Source organism: Ambystoma mexicanum, chromosome 2q (genome assembly GCF_040938575.1).
Source record: "Ambystoma mexicanum isolate Mex_15411 chromosome 2q, UKY_AmexF1_1, whole genome shotgun sequence".
In the NCBI taxonomy this organism is placed as follows: Eukaryota; Metazoa; Chordata; class Amphibia; order Caudata; family Ambystomatidae; genus Ambystoma; species Ambystoma mexicanum.
The window spans coordinates 1362502252-1362529549 of NC_090924.1; the positions used below are offsets into that span (position 1 = coordinate 1362502252).

At 48.6% G+C, this 27298-nt stretch overlaps 1 protein-coding gene across 3 annotated transcripts in view; it reads left to right on the forward strand.

Annotated features, from left to right (window-relative positions):
• Positions 1-27298, forward strand: part of ANO10 (anoctamin 10) — a 1555753-nt gene that overhangs the window by 629365 nt on the left and 899090 nt on the right. For all 3 annotated transcript variants that reach the window (XM_069648836.1, XM_069648835.1, XM_069648837.1), the window contains exon 10: positions 9797-9988. In XM_069648836.1, coding sequence (XP_069504937.1) covers positions 9797-9988 — 192 coding nt within the window. The remainder of the gene's footprint in view (positions 1-9796; positions 9989-27298) is intronic.

Sequence of the window (27298 nt, forward strand, 5' to 3'; positions counted from 1 at the left end):
GAGACACAAGGCTGTACATGGAGAATAAAATGGGAAATCAGGTCGGGTGCAATGCTGATGTCACTTGAGCTCACTGTGGAAGGAGATGTCCTCTGGGAGAGCCACAAGGCCATAAATGGAGAATACAATGGGAAATCAGGTGAGGTGCAGTGCTGGTCTGACGAGAGCTCACTCTGGAAGGAGATTTTCCCTGTGAGAGACACAAGGCCGTACATAGAGAATACGATGATCAGGTGAGGCGCAATGCTGGTCTGACGTAAGCTCACTGTGGAAGGAGATGTCCCCGTGAGAGACACAAGGTCGAACATGGAGAATACAGTGGGAAAGCAGGTGCGGTGCAGTGCTGATGTCACCTTAGCTCACTGTGGAAGGAGATATCGCCTGTGAGAGACACAAAGGCCGTACATGGCGGCGAATACAGTGGGAAATCAGATGAGGTGCAGTGCTGATGTCACCTGAGCTCACTGTGGAAGGAGATGTCCCCTGTGAGAGACACAAGGCCGTACATGGAGAATATGATGGGAAATCAGATGAGGTGCAATGGTGGTCTGACGTGAGCTCACTGTGAAAGGAGATGCCCCCTGTGAGAGACACAAGGCTGTAGAAGGAGAATATGATGGGAAGTCAGGTGAGGTGCAATGCTGGTCTGACGTGAGCTCACTGTGAAGGAGCTATCCCCTGTGAGAGACACAAGGTCGAATATGGAGAATAGAATAGCAAATCAAGTGAGGTGCAATGCTGGTCTGACGTGAGCTCACTGTGGAAGGAGATGTCCCCTGTGAGAGACACAAGGCCGTACATTGAGAATACAATGGGAAATCAGGTGAGGTGCAATGCTGATGTCACCTGAGCTCACTGTGGAAGGAGATGTCCCCTGTGACAGACACAAAGCCGTACATGGAGAATAAGATGGGAAATCAGGTGAGGTGCAATGCTGGTCTGACGTGAGCTCACTGTGGAATGAGATGTCCCCTGTGAGAGAGACAAGGCCGTTGAAGGAGAATTTGATGGGAAATCAGGTGAGGTGCAATACTGGTCTGACGTGAGCTCACTGTGAAGGAGATGTCCCCTGTGAGAGACACAAGGTCGAACTTGGAGAATACAATAGGAAATCAGGTGAGGTGCAATGCTGGTCTGACGCTGTGGAAGGAGATTTTCCCTGTGAGAGACACAAGGCTGTACACGGAGAATACGATGGGAAATCAGGTGAGGTGCAATGCTGATGTCACCTGAGCTCACTGTGGAAGGAGATGTCCCCTTTGAGAGACACAAGGTTGTACATGGAGATTACAATGGGAAATCTGGTGAGGTGCAGTGCTGATGTCACCTGAGCTCACTGTGGAAGGTGATGTCCCCTGTGAGAGACACAAGGCCGTACAAGGAGAATAAAATTTGAAATCAGGTGAGGTGCAATGCTGATGTCACCTGAGCTCACTGTGGAAGGAGATGTCCCCTATGAGAAACACAAAGTTGAACATGGAGAATACAATGGGAAATCAGGTGAGGTGCAGTGCTGGTCTGATGAGAGCTCACTGTGGAAGGAGATGTGCCCTGTGAGAGAGACAAGGCCGTACATGGACAATATGATGAGAAATAGGTGAGGTGCAATGCTGATGTCAACTGAGCTCACTGTGGAAGGAGATCTCTCCTGTGAGAGATACAAGGCCATACATTTAGAATGTAAGAGGAAATCAGGTGAGGTGCCGTATTGATCTGACGTGAGCTCACTGTGGAAGGAGATGTCCCCTTTGAGAGACACAAGGCCGTACATGGAGAATACATTGGGAAATCAGGTGAGGTGCAATGCTGATGTCACCGGAGCTCACTGTGGAAGGAGATGTCCTGATGTCACCTGAGCACACTGTGGAAGGAGATGTCTCCTGTGAGAGATACAAGGCCATACATTTAGGATATAACAGGAAATCAGGTGAGGTGCAATGCTGATGTCACCTGAGCTCACTGTGGAAGCAGATGACCCCTGTGAGACACAAGGTCAAACATGGAGAATACAATGGGAAATCAGGTGAGGTGCAGTGCTGGTCTGACAAGAGCTCACTGTGGAAGGAGATTTTCCCTGTGAGAAACACAAGGTCGAACATGGAGAATACAGTGGGAAAGCAGGTGAGGTGCAGTGCTGATGTCACCTTAGCTCACTGTGGAAGGAGATATCGCCTGTGAGAGACACAAAGGCCGTACATGGCGGCGAATACAGTGGGAAATCAGATGAGGTGCAGTGCTGATGTCACCTGAGCTCACTGTGGAAGGAGATGTCCCCTGTGAGAGACACAAGGCCGTACATGGAGAATACGATGGGAAATCAGGTGAGGTGCAATGCTGATGTCACCTGAGCTCACTGTGGAAGGAGATGTCCCCTTTGAGAGATACAAGGCTGTACATGGAGATTACAATGGGAAATCTGGTGAGGTGCAGTGCTGATGTCACCTGAGCTCACTGTGGAAGCAGATGACCCCTGTGAGACACAAGGTCAAACATGGAGAATACAATGGGAAATCAGGTGAGGTGCAGTGCTGGTCTGACGAGAGCTCACTGTGGAAGGAGATTTTCCCTGTGAGAGACACAAGGCCGTACATAGAGAATACGATGATCAGGTGAGGAGCAATGCTGGTCTGACGTAAGCTCACTGTGGAAGGAGATGTCCCCGGTGAGAGACACAAGGTCGAACATGGAGAATACAGTGGGAAAGCAGGTGAGGTGCAATGCTGATGTCACCTTAGCTCACTGTGGAAGGAGATATCGCCTGTGAGAGACACAAAGGCCGTACATGGCGGCGAATACAGTGGGAAATCAGATGAGGTGCAGTGCTGATGTCACCTGAGCTCACTGTGGAAGGAGATGTCCCCTGTGAGAGACACAAGGCCGTACATGGAGAATATGATGGGAAATCAGGTGAGGTGCAATGCTGGTCTGACGTGAGCTCACTGTGGAAGGAGATCTCCCCTGTGAGAGACACAAGGCCGTACATTGAGAATACAATGGGAAATCAGGTGAGGTGCAATGCTGATGTCACCTGAGCTCACTGTGGAAGGAGATGTCCCCTGTGACAGACACAAAGCCGTAAATGGAGAATAAGATGGGAAATCAGGTGAGGTGCAATGCTGGTCTGACGTGAGCTCACTGTGGAATGAGATGTCCCCTGTGAGAGAGACAAGGCCGTTGAAGGAGAATTTGATGGGAAATCAGGTGAGGTGCAATACTGGTATGACGTGAGCTCACTGTGAAGGAGATGTCCCCTATGAGAGACACAAGGTCGAACTTGGAGAATACAATAGGAAATCAGGTGAGGTGCAATGCTGGTCTGACGCGAGCTCACTGTGGAAGGAGATTTTCCCTGTGAGAGACACAAGGCTGTACACGGAGAATACGATGGGAAATCAGGTGAGGTGCAATGCTGATGTCACCTGAGCTCACTGTGGAAGGAGATGTCCCCTGTGAGAGACACAAGGCTGTACATGGAGATTACAATGGGAAATCCGGTGAGGTGCAATGCTGATGTCACCTGAGCTCACTGTGGAAGGAGATGTCCCCTGTGAGAAACACAAGGTTGAACATGGAGAATACAATGGGAAATCAGGTGAGGTGCAGTGCTGGTCTGATGAGAGCTCACTGTGGAAGGAGATGTGCCCTGTGAGAGAGACAAGGCCATACATTTAGAATGTAACAGAAAATCAGGTGAGGTGCCGTATTGATCTGACGTGAGCTCACTGTGGAAGGAGATGTCCCCTGTGAGAGACACAAGGCCGTACATGGAGATTACAATGGGAAATCAGGTGAGGTGCAATGCTGATGTCACCAGAGCTCACTGTGGAAGGAGATAACCTGATGTCACCTGAGCTCACTGTGGAAGGAGATGTCTCCTGTGAGAGATACAAGGCCATACATTTAGGATATAACAGGAAATCAGGTGAGGTGCAATGCTGATGTCACCTGAGCTCACTGTGGAAGGAGATGTCCCCTATGAGAGACACAAAGCGGTACATGGAGAATATGATGGGAAATCAGTTGAGGTGCAGTGCTGATGTCAACTGAGCTCACTGTGGAAGGAGATGTCCCCTGTGAGAGACACAAGGCCGTACATGGAGAATACAATGGGAAATCAGGTGAGGTGCAATGCTGGTGTCACCTGAGCTCACTGTGGAAGGAGATGTCCTGATGTCACCTGAGCTCACTGTGGAAGGAGATGTCTCCTGTGAGAGATACAAGGCCATACATTTAGAATATAACAGGAAATCAGGTGAGGTGCAATGCTGATGTCACCTGAGCTCACTGTGGAAGGAGATGTCTCCTGTGAGAGACACAATGCCGTACATGGAGAATATGATGGGAAATCAGGTGAGGTGCAGTGCCGATGTCACCTGAGCTCACTGTGAAAGGAGATGTCCCCTGTGAGAGACACAAGGCCGTAGAAGGAGAATATGATGGGAAATCAGGTGAGGTGCAGTGCTGGTCTGACGTGAGCTCACTGTGGAAAGACATTTTCCCTGTGAGAGACACAAGGCCGTACATGGAGAATACGATGGGAAATCAGGTGAGGTGCAGTGCTGTCACCTGAACTCACTGTGGAAGGAGATGTCCCCTGTGAGAGACACAAGGCCGTACATGGAGAATACAGTTCCAAATCAGGTGAGGTGTAATGCAGATGTCACCTGAGCTCACTGTGGAAGGAGATGTCCTGATGTCACCTGAGTTCACTGTGGAAGGAGATGTCTCCTGTGAGAGATACAAGGCCAGACATTTAGAATATAACAGGAAATCAGGTGAGGTGCAATGCTGATGTCACCTGAGCTCACTGTGGAAGGAGATGTCCCCTGTGAGAGACACAAGGCTGTACATGGAGAATATGATGGGAAATCAGGTGAGGTGCAGTGCTGGTCTGACGTGAGCTCACTGTGGAAAGACATTTTCCCTGTGAGAGACACAAGGCCGTACATGGAGAATACGATGGGAAATCAGGTGAGGTGCAGTGCTGTCACCTGAACTCACTGTGGAAGGAGATGTCCCCTGTGAGAGACACAAGGCCGTACATGGAGAATACAGTTCAAAATCAGGTGAGGTGTAATGCAGATGTCACCTGAGCTCACTGTGGAAGGCGATGTCCTGATGTCACCTGAGTTCACTGTGGAAGGAGATGTCTCCTGTGAGAGATACAAGGCCAGACATTTAGAATATAACAGGAAATCAGGTGAGGTGCAGTGCTGATGTCAACTGAGCTCACTGTGGAAGTAGATGTCCTGATGTCACCTGAGCTCACTGTGGAGGAGGTGTCTCCTGTGAGAGATACAAGGCCATACATTTAGAATATAACAGGAAATCAGGTGAGGTGCAGTGCTGGTCTGACGTGAGCTCACTGTGGAAGGAGATGTCCCCTGTGAGAGACACAAAGCCGTACATGGAGAATATGATGGGAAATCAGGTGAGGTGCAATGCTGATGTCACCTGAGCTCACTATGGAAGGAGATGTCCCCTGTGAGAGACACAAGGCTGTACACGGAGAATACAATGGGAAATCAGGTGAGGTGCAATGCTGATGTCACCTGAGTTCACTGTGGAAGGAGATGTCCTGATGTCACCTGAGCTCACTGTGGAAGGAGATGTCCCCTGTGAGAGACACAAAGCAGTACATGGAGAATATGATGGGAAATCAGGTGAGGTGCAGTGCTGATGTCACCTGAGCTCACTGTGGAAGGAGATGTCCCCTGTGGGAGACACAAGGCCGTTCATGGAGAATACAATGTGAAATCAGGTGAGGTGCAATGCTGGTCTGACGAGAACTCACTGTGGATGGAGATTTTCTCTGTGAGAGAGACAAGGTCGTACATGGAGAATAGGATGGGAAATCAGGTGAGGTGCAGTGCTGATGTCAACTGAGCTCACTGTGGAAGTAGATGTCCCCTGTGAGAGACACAAGGCTGTACATGGAGAATATGATGGGAAATCAGGTGAGGTTCAATGCTGATGTCACCTGAGCTCACTGTGGAAGGAGATTTTCCCTGTGAGAGACACAAGGCCGTACATGGAGAATATGATGGGAAATCAGGTGAGGTGCAGTGCTGATGTCACCTGAGCTCACTGTGGATGGAGATTTTCTCTGTGAGAGAGACAAGGTCGTACATGGAGAATAGGATGGGAAATCAGGTGAGGTGCAGTGCTGATGTCACCTGAGCTCACTGTGGAAGGAGATGTCCCCTGTGAGAGACACAAGGCTGTACATGGAGAATTCAATGGGAAATCAGATGAGGTGCAATGCTGATGTCACCTGAGCTCACTGTGGAAGGAGATGTCCTGATGTCGCCTGAGCTCACTGTGGAAGGAGATGTCTCCTGTGAGAGATACAAGGCCATACATTTAGAATATAACAGGAAATCAGGTGAGGTGCAATGCTGATGTCACCTGAGCTCACTGTGGAAGGAGATGTCCCCTGTGAGAGACATAAGGCTGTACATGGAGAATATGATGGGAAATCAGGTGAGGTGCAATGCTGATGTCACCTGAGCTCACTGTGGAAGGAGATGTCCCCTGTGAGAGACACAAGGCCGTACATGGAGAATATGATGGGAAATCAGGTGAGGTGCAATGCTGATGTCACCTGAGCTCACTGTGGAAGGAGATGTCCCCTGTGAGAGACACAAGGCCGTACATGGAGAATACAATGGGAAATCAGGTGAGGTGCAGTGCTGATGTCACCTGAGCTCACTGTGGAAGGAGATGTCTCCTACGAGAGATACAAGGTCATACATTGAGAATATAACAGGAAATCGGGTGAGGTGCGGTGCTGATGTCACCTGAGTTCACTGTGGAAGGAGATGTCCCCTGTGAGAGACACAAGGCAGTACATGAAGAATATAACAGGAAATCGGGTGAGGTGCGGTGCTGCAGTATAGTTTTGCCTATACACAGACAAGGCTCTGTGCTTTAAGACCACTATGGCGGTGGATAGAACTGTCCATGGATAAGCAATCAGAGCGCAGTGTAGAGGGGTACTAGTGACAAGTATTTCTTTTTCAAGTCTTGTGGTGGCTCGGCCGCCACGCTCATTAGCAGGGAGAGTTGCATTGTTGAAGGACTGCTGGAGGGTCGGCGGGACCACTGACTTGGAGATCAGTGGTGAGGGTGCCAAAGATACATAGACATCACTTAGCGGGCCACTTATGTCCGCGGGTGGGGAGGAGGAGAGAGTGTGAGTGTGTGCTATTTACATGTAATTGTTTCAGTAAATGTCACTAGGTACTCTGGTTCGATGATGGCTGATAATTCTTCTTTGTGTGATTTAAATGCACATATTTATACGGATGCTGTAATATGACCCCAAATGCACTGTATGCTTTTGGGGCCGTATTACACAAACTTCGTACCATGGAAATGCAATTTTGCACAGTGCTGGAGGGTAGAACAAAAAATGCCCATGTGCAGAAAACCTATGCTTTAAATGCATTTTTGCACCAGGGCAAACCTCGGCTTTGTGCTAATACAGGATAATATTTACTCTAGGGTAAAGTTTTCACTAGTAATATCAGGACAAACTGCATTTAGACTTTCGCAATGTTTTTGTGAAATGGCCTTCAATGCTTACATTTTGACACATTTTATATTTCTACAAATAATTTCCATTCACTTTTAAGAATCGCGTACAATTTACACATGTGCCTTTGTATTCAGATGTCAGCGTGAATGACATTAGAAAAAAGCTTGGTGACTCCTGCCAGTAGAAGGTGTACACTAAATGCTGTTTAGTCTAGTAAAACAGTCTAAACAAAAGAACTGTTACTTAGAGTGGAACTTAGTCGCAAGTTGTGCTGAGTCGATCTGTTGTGAATGTAACATGTCTTCTAGATCCTTGATGTGTGAGTAGAATAACGTTGTATCTGGGAGCAGCCCGCCCTGGAGTTCATCTCCTGGTTTCCCATTCTCTGCATCTGTTCATGGGTGTCATTTTAGGGAGGGGCTAGGGTGTCGCCCCCACCAACATTTGTGGCACATCATTTTGTCCCACGTTCATTTAGATGTCATGTCCCCCCAACATTTTCAGCAAAGTTAGTACATTGCAGTACCCACAAAACAGGCCCCCATGGTCAATCCCATATCTTGACAAGTGTACTTGTAGTAATATCTTTATTTCGGCTCGTTGCCATAAAAGCATAAATATCAAAAGTCAAATATAACAATAACAATTAAAATGCAAAATAAGAACAATAAAAACACTAATAGAAAGAAAGCAGGTCAAATATGACATATCAATTGCAGAATGTATTTCTTTCTCAAGCGCAAAGTATTTTTCAAAAAGTACGATTGTGTTTGGAGCTCAGAACTATTTTGGGTGCATAGAAAAAATTCCAAAGCCTCTTTGGTGCCTCTTAAATTATACTTTTTATAAGTAGGGTCAAGCCAGTTGTGGCGCAAGCTCCGATACAGGAGACATATATACGAAATGTGCGTAAGGTCTTCAACTCGTTCTACATATGGACAAATCATCTGTGCCAAGGAGTTTACAACTGCCGCAAGCTAAAGTATCCCTAGCCTCGCTTTATCATCAATACAGGATAGGGATTTTTGTTGGCCATACAAGTGTTTCAGCTTGAGGTATTTCATTGTCGATCTCTAAGGATTTAGCCTTGTAATACCAATCCTTATACCTCTGCTTAATGCAATCTTGCGTTTCTGTTTATTCTTGGGCTTCAAAGGCAAGCATTGGGGGCGACCAAGTTTTCCACTTAAATTGGATGCATAGTTGACCCATGGACATTCTCTAGCCCCTTCTTGCGCACACACATCAAAAAGAGCTTCTTTATAAGTTCCAAAGGCGGGTAAGGTACAAAGTTTGTAACAATACAATAAGGGGCGCAACTTAGCATCAAAGCCAAGTCCATCCAGAGAAGGTGCACTTCTTGGGAGAGAGAGAAGTTCTATCAGCAAAGCCATTTCCTTTTACTCCATCATACCAAGATCAGATTGGCCCCATATTTCTACACCATACAGAGCAGACAAATTAGCACAAGTCCTCAAAACCTCCAGTGCTGGAGGCACTGCATTCCCACCACAATAATGCATAAAATCTCGCACTGCCGCCTCTTGCCTTGTATAATTAAGTCAAGACTTTTCAAGCTGTTTCCCTCATTGACCTCTTTCATCAAGGGGAACCCACAGGTAATCATAAAATACAATTCTCTCGAGCTCGTCTGCCCCTAAGCAGGGGGAAGGGCTTTCCACGCCTCTTTGACCAGAGAATAATCTTGGTTTTGGTTAAATGAATTTCAAGGCCCAGCCTTAGTTTAGCGCCTTCTGAATACCCACTCTAGTTTTACTGCTGAGAACTGTATCATCGGCATACAAAAGGATTTCCATTGTCCTCCCTCCCAGCATGGGGCGTCCATTTCACATTGTTCAATCACTTCAGCGATTTGATTTATGTATAAGCTGAAGAGCGTAGGGGCGCTGACGCAGCCCTGCTTCACACCCTTAGAAACCGTCACCACCAAAGTACGCACACGTGCATTGGTGCCTACATGCAAAGTATCTATGGCTGCTAAAATGTTTACAAGAACCCCCATTTGAAACAAGTACAGCCATAGCCTTATTCTAGGGATTGAGTCAAAAGCTTCTTGCAGATTAATGAATACCAAAAAAAGCTTTTGATTTCTAACTCTCATGTATTTATCACAGAGTAGAGATGGCCTGTCTAAAAGCTGCCTGCAGATCTGAAAGTACATTGTTTTGAGACATCTAGACCACCAACCTTGTACATAAGTACTGCATTTTGATGCCACTCCTTTTTTTCTTGCAGGGCACTTTTGATGATTACCTGGAGCTGTTCCTGCAGTTTGGCTACGTGAGCCTTTTTTCGTGCGTCTACCCTCTGGCGGCTGTCTTTGCAGTGCTGAACAACGTTACAGAAATCTATTCGGATGCCTTAAAAATGTGCCGCGTCTTTAAACGCCCATTTTCGGAACCCGCAGCAAGTATTGGCGTCTGGCAGGTATTTTGCTTATTGTATCACCTTGAAACAACAACAAAGAAACCTGAATGTGTCTATGCACTGACCCTGTTGCTTTGATGTTTTTAACACAACACACAACTTTCTTTCTGGTTTATCCTTGGATGCTCATGATTGGGGATAATTTCATATGCTGTGATCCTTCTATAAGAGAAGTAAAAACCATGCATAAAACGTTTTTTGCACGTTTCTTACTATCTGTATGACTGAGATGTATTCATGAGGCAGATTGCAATTTACAATCCAACCACCCCCTTCCATTTTTGCCTGACTGCTACAGGAGCCACACCGCCCATATGTATTTTCATGTGGGAAGGGATGCCATGAATTTTGGTATGAGTGTACATGGAACTCGAAAACCTGATTCCTCCGGAATTTCTGTGTTAAATTTACTACCACTAACAAAAATGATCAATATTACACAGGGTGGACTGCGGGCACAGTGCGCGCCTGTACGTGCTCCCCTTCCTATTATATTCCGGTAAATAGAAAATGACCTCCTTTGTGTCTTTTAAGGTATTCCAGGGTATTGTCACTGTTTCCATGGGGGTAACCCCTTCCTGTGAGGCCAGGGAGGTGAGGACACTACCCGATAGTTCCACTGGGGGTGGTGCTCAGCAGGTGGATCTCATGGGGAGGGGAACTCTCCATGGGACCAGTGATGATCACCTCGGGACAGCACAGTATTCCCCTCCTTCATTTCTGTTCCTCCCTCCTTTTCACCCCACTCATTACCCGGTGCACCCACACACTTCTATCTATCTGTGTAAAATTGAGGATTCCAAGTCCCAACAGAATACTGAGACGAAGAAAAGTACTACTAAACTCTATGATAATCATCAGTTCAGTAGTGTGACGAGGAGGAAGGATGGAGTAATGAGGAATACCTATAGGAACCAGAATACACAGTCTAGTTGCTCGAGACAGCCTATTGGTTACCCGAAGTAGAAATTAGAAGGACGAGACCATTTGTCAAGCCTGCCTCGGAGGAACTGAACGCAAAGTTTGAGTGTTGCATATGGAGAGCCACAAGAAGAATCTGAGAACCGGGACATCGGAGGGACGGAGTCGCCCTCTCTAAGGGTGCTGCCAAGAACCGGAAAACCACAAGAAACCAAGTGCGCGGAAGACTTAGAGTGCCTCCTGGAGCTAAGACCTGCTGCCCGACTCACTGAAGCCGAAGCAGGGACAATGACTGCAGTGTGAGCTGAGAGAGAAGGATTGGAAGGTTGCCCAGCGAGTCGGAAGAGTCTGAGCAGGACGCCACGCAGTGGCAACCGGAAACAAGGTACAGGTGCTGCATGGGTCCATGAGAGGGGCTGTGAACCGAACGAGGGGAACCTAAGGAGGGTCAGGGACCCGAATCTAATAAAAGATAATGAACGATGGGTCAATGACCATAAGAGAAATATAAGGACACGGTCATATGCTGCAACAATAGACATGTGCATTGAAGGGAACACTCGTACCGGGGCGTTCCTGGGGCCCCGGTATGAGTGGCATATGGTAGGGCCTATTTGGTGTGTTACTGCACCAGGCTACTGAGAAGCGTCTCTGCCAGTCATGCACTGGTACAGGGACCCTTTCCCATCTGGGAGGCCTGCACAGACTGAGGCAGCAACTCCATTGGGACAGGAGTCCCCTACTACTAGCATAAGATTGCTGCTGCTGTGTGGACGGCACCCTTGTGCTCTCAGCCTTCCCTGGGCCTGGCTCTCCTGATTGGACACCATCTGGGCCTTCCCTCCCCTTCGAGCCGGGAGGACCACTGAGAAGCGTCTCTGCTGGTCTCCGCCGGGACTGCAATACTGCTACCACACCGACTGCACACGCTATCCCCTGTGACATTTACACACCTTTCACACCTGCTAAGGTAAGCCTGACCACCTGCCTCCTATGGTGTATCACTATTAGCATGTGCTGTACAGGTCGTGTACCGCCATACCACCTATTTGGTGTGTTACCCCACCATCGACCCCCCTGCCCCCCTGACTTCCATCCCGCCCACTCTGATGCACCTCCAAGTGTTCCTAGCACACCCCGTTTCTATGAAATGAGACCCATGTGCACCCTCCAATGACAGCGGTCTACACTACGCGATCAGGCCGCCACCTCCAACTTCATAAGCAGACGCTGATCCTTTATGGTTCGCTCTCACTCCTTTGCTCTCTGGCCACTTCATCACTAAGGCGTCTCTCACCGATCCTTTCACTTGGCTCATACCGGCCAACTGAAATGTATACCTCCTGTTTAGGCCTCTCTGGCAGGGTCTGCTGTGAGTTAAGCCTTCTATGGACTGATTGTCTTAACCCACTACCGTCACAGCCTTCAGGTGTTCGCTTCATCCCGCCCTCAGATTCACTTGTTGTGCAGCGCCATCCCACCTTGTAATGGCCTTACATTTATGCAACCTACTTGTATTTTGCTGCAAATCCGATCTCTCATTCGCAATCTTCCTATCTTGTCCGGTCAGCATCCCACTGCATTCATGTCACAGGCACCACAACCTGCCTACTATGACATGTTGCACCTGATCCTGACTTCTGACCTTGTGCTAAATGTATTACATGTTGAAAACTTACCGATTTGTCTCTCAGCCTATTGCTTAAATTGTAATATGTCTGTACCACACCTTAACCTTGTGTCTCAACATAATGCTCCCTGTAACATGCCTGCAATGACTTACTTTACTTTGTCTTTCTGCATTGCCTCTCAAGCTAGCCTGCATACTGTCGTAGCCTCCTGTACCATGAGGTGTGGCTTTGACAGGCAGTGCGCTCATACCTATTTTGCCATGAATGCTTGCTTACATACCTAAAGTAGCCCCCACACCATGAGGCAAGGCGTATCGCATCTACCTACCTATAACCACTGGATTGACACTTCTCAGCCCTGCTCTGTGTTTCGCATTTAACCTACCTGTAACTCCTAGATTGACACTTCTCAGCCCTGTGCTGTTTCACATCTACCTACCTATAACCACTGGATTTACCCTTCTCAGCCCTGCGCCGTGTTTCGCATTTACCCTACCTGTAACCACTGGATTGACACTTCTCAGCCCTGCGCTGTGTTTCGCATTTTTCCTACCTGTAACCACTGGATTGACCCTTCTCAGCCCTGCTCTGTGTTTCGCATTTAACCTACCTGTAACTCCTAGATTGACACTTCTCAGCCCTGTGCTGTTTCACATCTACCTACCTATAACCACTGGATTTACCCTTCTCAGCCCTGCGCCGTGTTTCGCATTTACCCTACCTGTAACCACTGGATTGACACTTCTCAGCCCTGCGCTGTGTTTCGCATTTTTCCTACCTGTAACCACTGGATTGACCCTTCTCAGCCCTGCGCTGTGTTTCGCATTTAATTTACCTATAACTACTGGATTGGAATCAAGAGGTGTAAAACAAGGTTGCCCACTAGGATCTACCTTATTTAAACTACTAATTGCAGATGTGGGGGAAGCCCTAGAAGATATCGCAGCATTTCCGCCGAAAATAAATGGAAATCATATCAGCTGGCTAAATACGCTGACGATATTGTCTTATTAGACTTAACCCCAATAGGACTCCAACGGAAGCTAACAGCACTCGTGAAATACATAAAGTTGAATGGGCTGGAAATTAATGCTAAAAAAACTGAAATTGTACAGCTCTCCGACTTAAAATGGCAGAGACAATTAAAGAAAGGTCGACCAAGATGGACGCTGGAAAATTAGATCATACAGTGTGCAACCCAGGTCACATATTTAGGGGTACAAATAAGTGCCAGCATAACGGACGAACCGATAGTGAAGAAAATCAAAATAAAATGTAAGGCGCTATCGGTGCAAGGGGCAATGCTTCATAAAAAATATGGCAAATTCTCTTATCAGCCAATAATAAACTTTTATAACGCAAAAGTAATCCCTGCTCTAATTCACGGAGCTGAGGCAATGTTTGGATGTACTTTCATCCTATGGTCCCAGTGCGAAAATATGTTTTGGAGGAGAATACTGCAAGTTCCGCAAGGTACACCGAATGCTTGTATTAAATACGAGCTGGGCTTAATATCAATTAATGCGAGAGTGCAATGGAATACCCTATTGATCTATAGGAAGATCATGCAAAAGGAATGTGCTCCGCAATTTGATATACTAAGCCCAAACACAAAGAAAAATCCAAAATATGTGTTTGAGATATGGAAAAAGAACTGTGAAAATATTCTAGCTCAACTGAATTCGACAAAGGAGATGCTTGAACGAAATCCCAATGCCGTAAAAAAAAAACTATGGGAGATCGATTGGATTAACACGGTCGATCAGAGGGCAACCCATAGGTGTATGAAAGACTATGCTTGGGAAAGTAAGGCATTAAACGTGATACCCAAGTATCTGAAAAAGTTCCCCTGTCCGAGGAGAAGAAAAAGCTTTTTAAAATTAAGGTTGAATTTATTCCATACGGCCGAGATCAAAAATATGAGGAGAAGAAGAAAAGGAGAGACAATAGAAATTAATTGCCGTTTTTGTAAGAAGGAACCTGAGACAATAAGACATCTGATAATCTCGTGTCCGGAATTGAAAGAAATGAGAACAAAATTTCTGGGCACAGAGTTTTCAAAGTTCTCCACGTACAGCGAGGAAGAGCGGTGGAAAAAAATCCACGATGGAGAGGATGGAAAACTGAACTTCGCAATAACGTTCTTTTTGGATGAGCAGGACTCACATTTGATCAACTTGGAAAACTAAAGCCGGAAGAGGAGAGAAAGATGTGTTGTTTTTCTTTTTTTAAAAGTTGGTAATAAGCTGATTTAAATTTTAAAAAAAATTATAAATAACTTCTGGATTGACACTTCAACCCAGCGCTGTTTCACATCTACCTACCTATAACCACTTGATTGACACTTCTCAGCCCTGCACTGTGTTCTGCATTTAACCTACCTGTAACTACTGGCTTTGACACTTCAACCCTGTGCTGTTTCACATCTACCTACCTATAACCACTGGATTGACCCTTCTCAGCCCTGCGCTTTGTTACGCATTTACCCTACCTGTAACCACTGGATTGACACTTCTCAGCCCTGCGCTGTGTTTCGCATTTAACCTACCTATAACTACTAGATTGACACTTCAACCCTGCGCTGTTTCACATCTACCTACCTATAACCACTGGATTGCCACTTCTCAGCCCTGCGCTGTGTTTTGCATTTAACCTACCTGTAACTACTGGCTTTGACACTCTCAACCCCACACTGTGCTTGCAATCTTACCTGGCTACTACATGCCTTCATGCACACCTGAAGTAGCCCCCCTGCACCATGAGGCGCGGCTTTGCCAGATTGTGCACCCACACCTATTTTGTCTTTTTTCTTACTCACCTGTATAAGTTGTCTTGCACTTTATAATTTGTCTCCTCGCACTTACTGTAACTAGCGCTGTGTTTCCTGAGGGTCCTGGGCGCTGCTATAAATGCAAAAATAAAATAAGTAAAGGAACCTGAATATAAAGAAAGCATTTTTGAATACCGGACTAAAGAAAAGCTTTGATGAGCCTACGAATGAAATGAAAGCATGTTTGAAATACACGCAAGGAACACTTAAAGACAAAGAATGAATCTTTATGAATAAAGTGAAAAGCAAAGTGATGAGCACTTATGAAGATTATCAAAGCAAAGTGGTGGAAGAGAGTGGGTACCATGGAGTGAGTTGTGTGGATGAACACACGGTGGTGGTAAAGCCAGAAGATTGTCAAGGAGAAGTCAAAAGGAATGCAAATCAAAGCACAGGTGAAGGGAGAGAGAAACCTGTGTGGGCAAGAAAGCCTATGGTTATCGTTTGCGTGACTTGTAATGGGTGGACCATGTGGTCTGACAACTGCGCCTAGACCGGGGATCCCCTGTCTGGAAAAGCCAACGAAAGTAATTGTAAAGAATCTCCACTTGTGAATTCTATTGCTGAAGTGAATGTGAAAGATCACAATCTGTGTAAACTGAACCTGAAGGATTGTAAAGTTGGTCCGGAACTGGTTTTGAGAATTAAGAGACTTGAACTTATTGTGAGTTTGCAAGCTGGAAGAGCTGACTTCTTGGGTAAGGGACACCTGAGATATTGTGAACTGTGTTGTTGCCTTGGGGAAGGGAAACCTGAGGCCTTTTTGGAACTGTTGTTGTGTTGGGGAAAGGAACGCTGAGGCCTTTTTGGAGCTGTTTTATCTTCTTGGGGAAGGGAACCCCCAGGTCTTTTTTGGAGACTGCTTTGAACTTGGGGAAGAGAATCCTAAGACTTTTGGAACTGTGTTGTCGCCTTAGGGAAGGGAACCCTGAGGCCTTTTCAGAACTGTGTTGTCTTCTGGGGAAGGGAACCCTGAGGTCTTTTTAGAACTGTGTTGTCTTCTTGGGGAAGGGAGCTCCGAGGTCTTTTGAAAGCTGCTTTGAACATGAGGAAGGGGAGTTGGAAAGTAAGCCAAGAGCTGGAGGAAGCTCTGAATATTATTTGGAACACTATTTCTTTTGTTGCTGACATCTCTACACATTGTTTAGCTTTAGTTGTGAGGGCCAGGATAGGTTTTGGACACAGATAGACTTTTAAGTTGAACTTTCTGACTCAGACCTTCCTTAGTTTCGTTAGGTAGGGAAATCCCACCTTAGCATAGGGCAAGTTTGGCCTTACACCATCCTGACATTTAAGTAAATAAAGATATTTGGTTTGAACCTTAAATGTGTTGTCTGTGTCTTGCTTCATGATGCCTTCACAGTGTATGGATTGATTCACAGTGGCACTGTTCACATACATGCAGGCAAGTAGGGAGGGGACAGAAAATGTGACCCTCTCAATTGCCACCTTTCCCCTTTAGGTTAGGACTGGCTCTAGCTTCCACCCTGGTAGGCCTCCCACTGCCTACTACCCCTGGGTAAGAGGATCTCCCATCCCTGCTTAACAAGGTCAGATCACTGACCTTGTCACACCATACAAGTTCATCATTATTGCAATGTTCAAGAATCTCAATTTCACTTTTGTGGACACTGCTTTATCCAGATCAGTCAATGTCTTACATGTCAGCTTAAGGGATATTACACATATTATCTGCACCTTTGTTCAATGCAATATGATGCAATGTGTAGTGTTATCAGGTCGTCGATATTCTCCCAAAGTTCAGAATAAAATTCTTAGATGGCCACAAAACTATCTTGTTATTTCACAATTGACTAGCTTGATTTGGCTCCAAGTATAACTCTGCAGTGGTGCCCAATCCATTCTGCCTTGCCCACTCCTTCCTCATCAGCTATGCCAGGGGTTTCCGTATTACACCAGTGAGTCTAGACTGATGCTGCCCACTGGGAAAGGGGAGTCCATATATCACCCATGATAGGCTGCGGACTTTACACACTCCTCAAGCAAAAGTGGACCAAAGATGTAAACCACTCTCCAGTGATGAAGGGTCACAGTAGGCAACAGTGATGAGTCTTTCAAAGAGGCATTTGTAGCCCAATCTATCAAATGCCACTGGTAAATCGAGAAGGGCTATGGGTGCTACCCCACTCTGAGACTGTTGCCCCTTTCCAATTTCCCAAAAGGGTAGCCCACAAGCAGATGAACCGGCCCAGCCTGACACAGAGGGCACGCTTTTTCCATTTCTCTAGAGTGCATTTGCGTAGATGTCTTTTCATCAGTGGTTTAAAGGCCACAATCCCCAATGCCTCTGCTCACTGTACACCTGCTCCCAACTCCCAAGATGATCACAGTTCAATATTGTATTATTGATTGTTGACAAAAGAAATTGTAACGTAAGAGAGGTAGCTGCTGCATTTAACCACTCCAATTCCTTCACAGTAAATTGCGTCCCCAGGAGGAGCCCCTACTGCACAAATAAAAGGCGTTGCATGAAAAGCTCACACTTGATCGTACCCATTGGATTTTTCCATGTGCAGCTTTGCAGTCCATCACTTTTCAGTCTGCTGTGCCATCACAGAAGAGAAAAGAATATGCACAAAAATATGCACACCAGTTTTGCTCCAGTGGGCTGTCTATTCCCGGGAGAGTATCTCACGCGTGTTGTAACTAGGATTGCAAGCTGCACTTTACGGATGACATTGAAACATATCTGGGATGGCCTCAGTTGTCTAGATGTTATTTTTTGTATATCAAAAGAGTCTTTATTCAAGCTTGCATCTCCGTGGCATCAAACAACATGGCCAAAGTTTTCAAAGTCTGTAAGGAACTGGGCAATCCTGCAGCAGCCTCTTCCTCTCTCACACCCACCAAGAGCCTTTGCTCGGCCCTGGCAGCACACTTCACTGCAAAAACCCAAGACATCCTTTCCTCTCTCACTTACACACCACATCATACACCAACACCTCTGGAGCCTCCCTTGGCCCTTCCACCACTTCTCCTCTCGTCTCTCACTCCCATCACACCTGATGAGGTTGCCAGACAAGTCCTGTCTATGTTATGTTATGTGCGTGCCTCTAACGCACCAAAAGCCAGCGGGCATCAGGCCTCATCCAAACAGGTGGACCCCTGCCCCTCCAAAACCATTAAGGACAACATTGACTCTTTCGCTCCAGCCTTGGCTGATCTCTCCAATCTCTCTTTTGCCATTGGAGTTTTCCCAACTTCTCTTAAGCACTCCTTTGTGCACCCTCTGCTTAAGAAACCGTCTGCCGACCCCTCCATTCCGGCAAGCTACCACCGCCTCTCTATCACCCCTTTCCTAGGCAAACTCATGGAGAGGCTGGCTATCTCTCAGCTCACCCTCCACACTGAATGTGCTGGTTGCCTCCATGACCATCGGGGTGGCTCTAGAGAATACAGAGGCGCGTAATCTGCTCTTCTGAGCACCTGTGAAGACTGGCTTTCAAATCCTGACACCTCTGTCCTCATTCTCCTTGACCTCTACTCTGCCTTTGACACGGTAAACCACAACATCCTGACCGCACGTCTTCGTGACACCCTGGGAATCACAGGTCAGGCTCTGGTGTGGTTAACCTCCTTCCTTTCCGACCGCCCATCCCAGGTGGAACTTGGGTCCTTTCCTTCTACTATTACTCTTCATTCGAGGGGATTGGGTCCTCCGACGTATTCCATATCTATGACAGGTAATGTCCAGGGCTGTGCTGCTTCGTAAAATCTTTGGCGTCTGCGTCCTGCGTCGATGACGTCGATGCACCGTCCCCGAGGACCTCCTCCGACTGCCGACGTCACCCGATGTGATAGGTAGGACGCACGACGCCCATAGCCTCAGTTCCATTTTTCCCGTGAACGTGTTCGCTTCGTGAATCTCGGTACGCCTCGACTCGTTGGAGTTTGCTGTTTTCAGTTCTCGGTTCGTTGAACCTGATCGGTTTGTTGTGAAGACTTGGTCGTGGCGATGTCTTCTTCGTCTTCAACCCCGCGCCCGGGCTTCAAGAAATCCGGGGACTGTGGGTCCAAGATGTCGGTCACGGACTCGCACAACGCCTGCCTCTGGTGCCCCGGGGAGGCCCATGATACGGACAACTGTGTCGACTGCCAGTCGCTCACGGCAAAGGCCTTGCGGGAACGCAAGAAGAAGCTGTCGGTAGGCCGGGTGTCTAAGCCCCGGAAGTCGAGGTCTGCGGGGCTTTCGACGGATGACTCGAGTGGCGACTCTCCGCGTCATCGTCGGAAGTCCAGTGGGTCTCCTTCCAGGAGTCGGTCTCGCCACTCCTCCGCCTCTTAGAGGTATTCCCGGAAGCGCCGGCATAGGTCGCCTTCCCCGTCCTCTTCTGAGGACTCCGCCCGTCGGCGGGTCGCTCATCCCTCCATGCAAGCGACACCGGAGGAATGGGCTTCCTTCGGGAAGCAGATGCTAGCGATTCTTCGGGCTCGGGTGGTCGGCACGGCTTGCGGGAGAGGTTCCGCTCGGACAAGGGTAGCCATTCTCGCCATGCCCGTTCCAGGTCCCGGTCCTCGATGCGCTAGAGACCGCGTGATCCTGTGCCGTCTTCGAAGAAGACGTCGACACCTGTGGCGCTGAGTTCGTTGACGATTTCTCTCGAGGCTCCGCCTCCGAGGGTGTCGTCGACAACATCGGCTCCTAGGTCGTCGAGAGACACGCTCGGAGCTCCGGCTTCGAGGCCTGTGTCGACGCCGCCGATGCTGGCGGCGCTGCAGCTGACGTCGACACTGATTCGCTAGACGTCGACGCCTTTTCTGTCGACGCCGGCGCCGACTCGTTCGCCGCCCTCAACGCCTTTCGAGGCGGTGGTGTCGGAGGGGCCCCATGGCACGGGTTTTGCCCCTAGAAAGGCTCTGGCTAAGGTCAGGCACTGCTTTGGTCCCCAGAGGTCTTCCTCTCCCCGCCTGGAGTACATTTCTGAGGGTGATGAAGGCTCTGATGGCAGCTTGGTTCCGGTTATGGTTCCCAATGAATTTATCTCGGGCCATAGCCAGTTTGATGACCTGCGGCAGTCGCTGCATGATGCCAGTGGACTGGACACCTCTCTGGAGGTGGAGTTTTGTAGGCCGGAGCCTGGCACTCATGCCGATTCTTCATATCGGCACCTTATGTCTCAGGTCACTGAGTACTTGGGTTGGTCAGCTCCCCCAGGATGTCGTTCGTTCGGACATCCTTGATCTCGCTCCCCCCACTGACCCGGTTTTGCCTTTTCATATGGCTCTGCAGAGAAGGGTGGCGGCGGCTTGGACTGCTCCGGAGAGTCTCCCGGCAGTGGGCAAGTCTTTGTCGCGAAAATACCGTCCAGCCAGTAGTGACCCCTGCTACTTGTCTAGGCACCCCACTCCGGAAAGTTTGGTGGTGCAGGCGGCTACGGCCCCGGCAAAGCAGGCGTCGTATCCTACCATCCCTCCGGATAGGGACGACAAACGTTTTGACGGCTGGGCGAAGAAAGTGTTTTCTTCGGGGGGTATGGCGCTTCAGGCGGCCAACTCCATATGTGCCTTGTCTCGTTTCACACACACTCTGTGGAACTGTGTTGCATTAGCGGCTGAACATATTCCCGAAGGGGACGAACGGGATGGTTTCCTTGCTATGGTTCAGGATGGCAAGGATGCCATGTGTGAGGCCTTTCAGTCGGGTTTGGACTTGGCGGATTGTGTCAGCCGGTCCATGGCGGCAAGCACCGTAATGCGCAGGTTTGCGTGGTTGCGGAAGTCTGGGTTCGCTCCTGATGTGCAGTCCCGGCTCCTCAACATGCCCTTTGACGGTGAACACCTTTTTGGCAGCAAGGCTGAAGAGAGCCTTGAGAGGTTGCAGACCTCCAAAGCTGCAGCAAAGTCGTTGGGCGCTGCAGTTCGCCAACCTCCGCCTTTTCATCCTACGGGACAGCAATGGAGGGGAGGTTCCTTTCGCTATTACTCGTCCTTCAGTAAAGCGAGAGGAGCTAGCAGTCAAAGAGGCCATCGTAGGAGTGCCAGAGGTGGAAATAAAGGTACTCAAGGTGCCAAGGCCGCTCGGGCAGTTGCCTCTTTGCCCTCGGGCAATGCCGCAGCTGCTACCACTCAGTCATGATATCGAAGAAAGACGGGGGATTGAGACCCATCATGGACTTGCACGGTTTGAACAAACTCCTCAGGAAGGACAAGTTCAAGATAGTGACTCTTTCTCAAGTCCTCCAGGCCCTTCAACTTCAGGACTGGTTGGTGTCTCTCGACCTCAAGGATGCTTACTTCCATGTGCCGATCCATCCCAAGCACAAGAAGTACCTGAGGTTCGCGGTTGGCGACTCGCACTTTCAGTTTCGGGTCCTGCCGTTCGGATTGACCTCCGCCCTGAGGGTTTTCACCAAGCTCATGGTGGTGGTGACAGCGCATCTCAGGAAAGGGAGAATTTGCGTCTACCCCTACCTGGATGATTGGTTGATCAGGGGGAGCTCTCCCGAGCAAGTCCTGGATCATCTGTCCGTCACCTGCCCCTCCCTTCACAGGCTGGGCTTCTCCCTCAATTTAAAGAAGTCCCATTTGACACCAACGCAGCGGCTCCAGTACATCGGAGCAGTGCTCGACACGTCCCTGGGGCGGTGGTTTCCTCCTCAGGTGAGGGCTCTTCAAATTCAGCAGATGGTGCACAAGTTTCATTTTGCCCAGGATCTCCCAGCGTCCGAGTTCTTGAGACTGCTCGGCCTCATGGCATCCTGCATTCTTCTGGTGCCAGAGGCTCGTCTGCGGATGAGATCTTTTGTGGGCACTCAAGCTCCAGTGGTCTCAGTCCTCTGCAGGCTGTCGGACCCTGTTCAGGTGCCGCCCTCGGTGGCCCGGGACCTTCTGTGGTGGGCCGTCGAGGGCAATCTGATGAAGGGGGGGCAATTTTGGCTGCCCTGGCCGGAGGTGACGATCGTGACGGACACATCCCTCACAGGATGGGAAGCTCATGCCAACGAGTTGACAGTCAGCGGTCGTTGGTCTCCGTCGGAGTCCAGACTCCATATCAATCTGTTGGAGCTGAGGGCTGTCAGGCTAGCCCTGAAGGCTTTTCTGCCGACTGTGCGCAGAAAGAGTGTCCTGATTCTAACGGACAACACGGGGGCCATGCACTACCTCAACAAAAAGGGGGGGCAGGGTCACTTCCGCTGTGCAGGGTGGCGATGCAGCTCGAATTCTGTGCCATCCAGCAGGAAGTGTCGATCTCGGCGATTCATCTGGCCGGAGACGACAACGAGACGGCGGACGCACTGAGCAGGCAGAGCTCGATCTCTCACGAGTGAGAGCTGGCTCAGGAGATTCTCCTGGAGATCTTGGCCCTTTGGGGGACCCCTCAAGTGGATCTCTTCGCCTCCAGTGTCAACCGGAAGTGCGAAAGGTTTTGCTTGCGGGAATTTCCTCCAAAAGGAGCCTTAGGAGACGCGTTTGTGGTGGAGTGGTCATTCCCACTGCTGTACGCGTTTCCTCCAGTCCCCGTCATCCCGCAAGTGCTGCGGAGGTTACGGAGGTTCGGTTCCCGGATGATCCTCATTGCTCCGGCGTGGGCCCGGAGGACGTGGTACCCGGACCTTCTCGACTTGCCCATCTGCCCTCCACGTCGTCTTCCCTACCGAGACGATCTGCTCTCACGGGAGGGGGGTCAGGTTCTCCATCCAGAGGTCAGATCCCTCAATCTTCACGCTTGGCTTCTGAAAGGTTGAGGTAAAAGGATTGGGACCTCCCTGAAGACGTGATGGAGGTGTTGCTCTCGGCCAGGCGGCCGGCAACTAAGTCTCTGTACCGTTGCCGTTGGAGAAAGTTCTGCGACTGGTGCAGAGTTCAGAATGTGGATCCTTTTGAATGTGACATTCCCATGGTTCTGTCTTTTTTGCTTTCTTTGGCCCACAGGGGCTTGCAAGTGGGGACCATTAAAGGTTACCTGGCGGCGCTGTCCATATTTAAGCGCTCGTCTGAAGAGTGTCCCTATTTTAAAATCCCTTTAATTTCGCAGTTTTTGAAAGGGCTCACTGTGTTCCCTCCGTCACCTTTTCTGGTACCAGATTGGGATTTGAACCTTGTTCTTAAATTTCTTATGGGTGCTCCGTTTGAGCCTTTACATTCTTGCCCTTTGAGGCTGTTAACTCTGAAAACTGTGTTTTTGGTTGCGGTTACTTCCGCTCGCAGAGTGAGTGAGTTATAGGCACTTTCAGTTAAGCCACCCTTCACTGTGTTTCATAAGGACAGGGTTGTCCTTAAAGTTCGTCCTTCTTTTCTTCCGAAGGTGGTTTCGGAATTTCATTTGAGCCAGAAGGTTGTTCTTCCGGCGTTCTATCCTCCTCCACATCCTGGTAAGGAAGAGGAGAGGCTCCATAGGCTTGATCCTAGGAGAGCGTTGAGCTTTTATATTTCGCGCATGTCCCGGGTCAGAGTGGACGATCAACTTTTCATTGGTTACGCTGGAAAGCGTTTGGGAGAAGCTGTGACGAAACAGACTTTTTCTCGTTGGATTATTTTAGCTATCTCCGAGTGTTACCGCTTGGCGGGTAAGGATCCTCCGGCTGGCTTGCGGGCCGATTCTACCAGGGGTGTGGCCGTCTACTGCACTGCAGAGGGGAGTTCCTATTCGTCACATCTGTGATGCAGCCACCTGGGCTTCAGTACATACTTTTGTACGTCACTACTCCCTCGATTCCATCAGAGCAAAGATCTGGCCTTTAGCAAGGCAGTTCTCTATTCCGCAATTTGATTGGGCATGCTAAATTTGTATTCTAAATTCTTTCCCACCTCCTTGCTTGGTACTGCTTTGGGAGTCTGTCATAGATATGGAATACGTCGGAGGACCCAATCCCCTCGAAGAACAAGTTACTTTCTTACCTGGTAACGTTCTTTCGATGGGATGGTCCGACGATGTATTCCATATCGCTCCCTCCCTGCCTTCCCCGCTGCAGAATTTCTTTTGCGATTGCAGCTTGTGTTCCGCAAGGCCTTGTGTGTCTGACTGGCAGAAAACTGGTGGTACACGTTCTGGGAAAAAACTATAACTGAGGCTTTGAGCGTCGTGCGTCCTACTTATCACATCGGGTGACGTCGGCCGTCGGAGGAGGGCCTCGGGGACGGCGCATCGACGTCATCGACGCCAGATGCAGATGCCAAAGATTTTCCGAAGCAGCACAGCTGTGGACATTACCTGTCATAGATATGGAATACGTCGTCGGACCATCCCATCGAAAGAACCTTACCAGGTAAGAAAGTAACTTGCTCACCTGTGGCGTTCCCCAGGGTTCTAACCTATCCCCCTGGTTCTTCAATGTCTACATGGCTGCCCTGGCACATGTGATTGCCACTTTCACCCTCAGCCACCTCCTCTACCTCGCTCATATCTGACTGCAAATCTGCTATTCAGTCATAGTGTGCTGCAAACGTCCTTTGCCTCTACGCCAGTAAGACTGAGATCATTTGCATTGGGACTCCTGCTCCTGCTTTCCCACTCTTTCTCTGGTCGGCCTCCCTTGGAGCTGCGCCCGCCCCCACCTGCGAGGCAAAAAACCTTGGGGTCATCTTTGACTCTACTCTCTCCATCCCCACTCACACTTCAGATATCTCTAAAAAGTCCAACTACCAGCTGCACCTCCTCAGATGTACTCTTCCTTTTCTCACCTTCTGCCAGCGGCTCACTTTCTCCAGAGCCCTGGTTCTCTCAAGGCTGGACTACTGCAACATCCTCTTTCTCAACCTCCTTGCCTCTGCTTTGCACCCTCTGCAACTCATCCAGAACAGAACTGCAAGACTTATCCTTGGCCTCAAGCCCAGGCACTGCATCTCTCTGGCGCTGAAATCCCTCCACTGGCTCCCCGTGGCTGCAAGGATCAAGTTAAAGACCCTCTGGATTGTCCACAAGGCTTTCTGGGGCCTGGGACCCTCCTATCTGCAACAGTGCCTACCTAAATACTGTCCTTCCCGAGCCCTCCACTCATCTACCGCCAACCTTCTGCGTGTGAGCCGGTTCTCCAAGCAGAGATTTGTAGGGAGATCTTGATTCTTAGCAGGGGCCTCCCTCTGGAATAGCCTCCCTGCCGCCGTCCGTCATGAGCCTGATCTCCTTAAGTTCTGGAAACTCCTTAAAACATTCCTCTTCTCCTCCTACTTCTCTCTCCCTCTAGCCTGCTAACCTCTCCATCTGCTCTATCCCTCTCTCCTGTCTTTTCCGCACAGTTTGCTGACTGGGCGCCGGATGTACCTCAGATTCTCACAGGTCCCTGGCACCCTCGCCAGTCCTCTCGCACGGCCTCCGGGCCTGCACTTGCCTCATCGCTGATGCACTTGGTCAATGACCCATGAAAGTGACATCTCTCGGCACTTATCCCAGTTTCTGACTGACTGGCCCCCCCTTGCACTTGTCCTCTTTCCCGACCCCTCTCCTGTACCGTCTGTGCACTTGCACGATCTGAACATACCATGCCTTGAAGATCGTTTATCTAACTTCTCTATCTTCCCTCCTTGCATGGTGGTGCCTCAATGCACTTGTAAAAACTGCAGAATCATCGTCAGACCTATTTGCTGTTATTTACACTGGGAATTGTATTATATGCACTTACTCTGCCTGTGCAGACTTGTATCGTTCAGAAATTCAAGGGCTCTGAATGACTGTTGTTTTTCACCTTTGCTCCTTCCCTCATTGAGTGCTTTGAAACACTTGCCTTGTGTATAGGCTCTTTACAAATAAAAATTATTATACCATTACCATAGGCGATTCCGTATGGTAGTCAACCGATCATTACACCTCTTTGGTCACCAAAAACGAATGCCAAAGTTCAAAAGGCCTTATGTAGTGTCACACATGCAATTAATCCTGTCACCTACTGACTGGCTCAACCACTCTTTTGGCAGTTTGAAAGTGAATTGATATGAGATATAAGGTTTTACTCCAATGCGCCAACCTTTATGGTTAAATTCGTTACGGTGACTCTTCAAATTGTAGATCCAATAAGTGATTTTTGAAAAAGAACAAGAAAAACATGGAATCTTCAATGTATTAGTTCTGTTTTGTAGTATTTTTTGTTGTGAATTCCACATGTTACCATCACATGTAAAGTTCTATTCAGTCCAAGTGTTAACTTCACACTTAAAAATTCAATAAGCAATGTTTCTCAATGAATGTCAGTTTTCACACTTAATTGTTTTAGTTCCCTCTCGACACATGTTTCCCCATTGTTGATTTGCAATGGTTCATCAGGAGAGCAAATCCTAGTTACCAATTTAGTTCCTTCTTATACACTTTATAGAATGTGTTCACTTTATCCAAATTAGTTTAACTGTTGGTCGAAAAAGATGCGTTTTTTGGGGATAATTGTCAGCTCTCTGCTGTTGATTCTAATTACAATCTTCGGTTTTCTAATTGTTTTCCTCTTCAAATGAGCGTCCTTACTGGTGCGTGTTCCATGCAGAGTGCCGCTGGATGCTTTCGCCTATGTATTGTTAACCTGCAACTGCCATTGACTTCACATTTGAAACAAGTGTGTACTTACCCCATTTTCTCCTGGACCATTGTGACATTCCCATACCCCCCCTCTCATCTTAGTTGCGCGCTCGTGTGGGTGCGATCCCTTGTGGGTTTTCTCTTGTCTCCTTTTTTTGATATGGGTGGGCTTTCCTTGGCTTTTTTTTTCTTCTCTCCGGCTGGTGCTTCTGGACACACGGATAAGTAGGGAGTGTTGGGCGGGTCAGGAGGGGGGGGCACAAATAGGAATGTTTAGTGTTTTCTATACTGTTTTGTTCTTGTTTTATTTACAACTGTGTGTTCCAGACGGCAGTTCTTTCACCATTTTGTCCAACCACTTGGCCAGTGTAGTACTTTTACCCTCATTGGCTGGGGCCGGGGGATCGGGAGAAAGGTACTCAGGCCACCCTGGGTTCCGTTTTAGATGGTGACACCCTGTTCTGAAC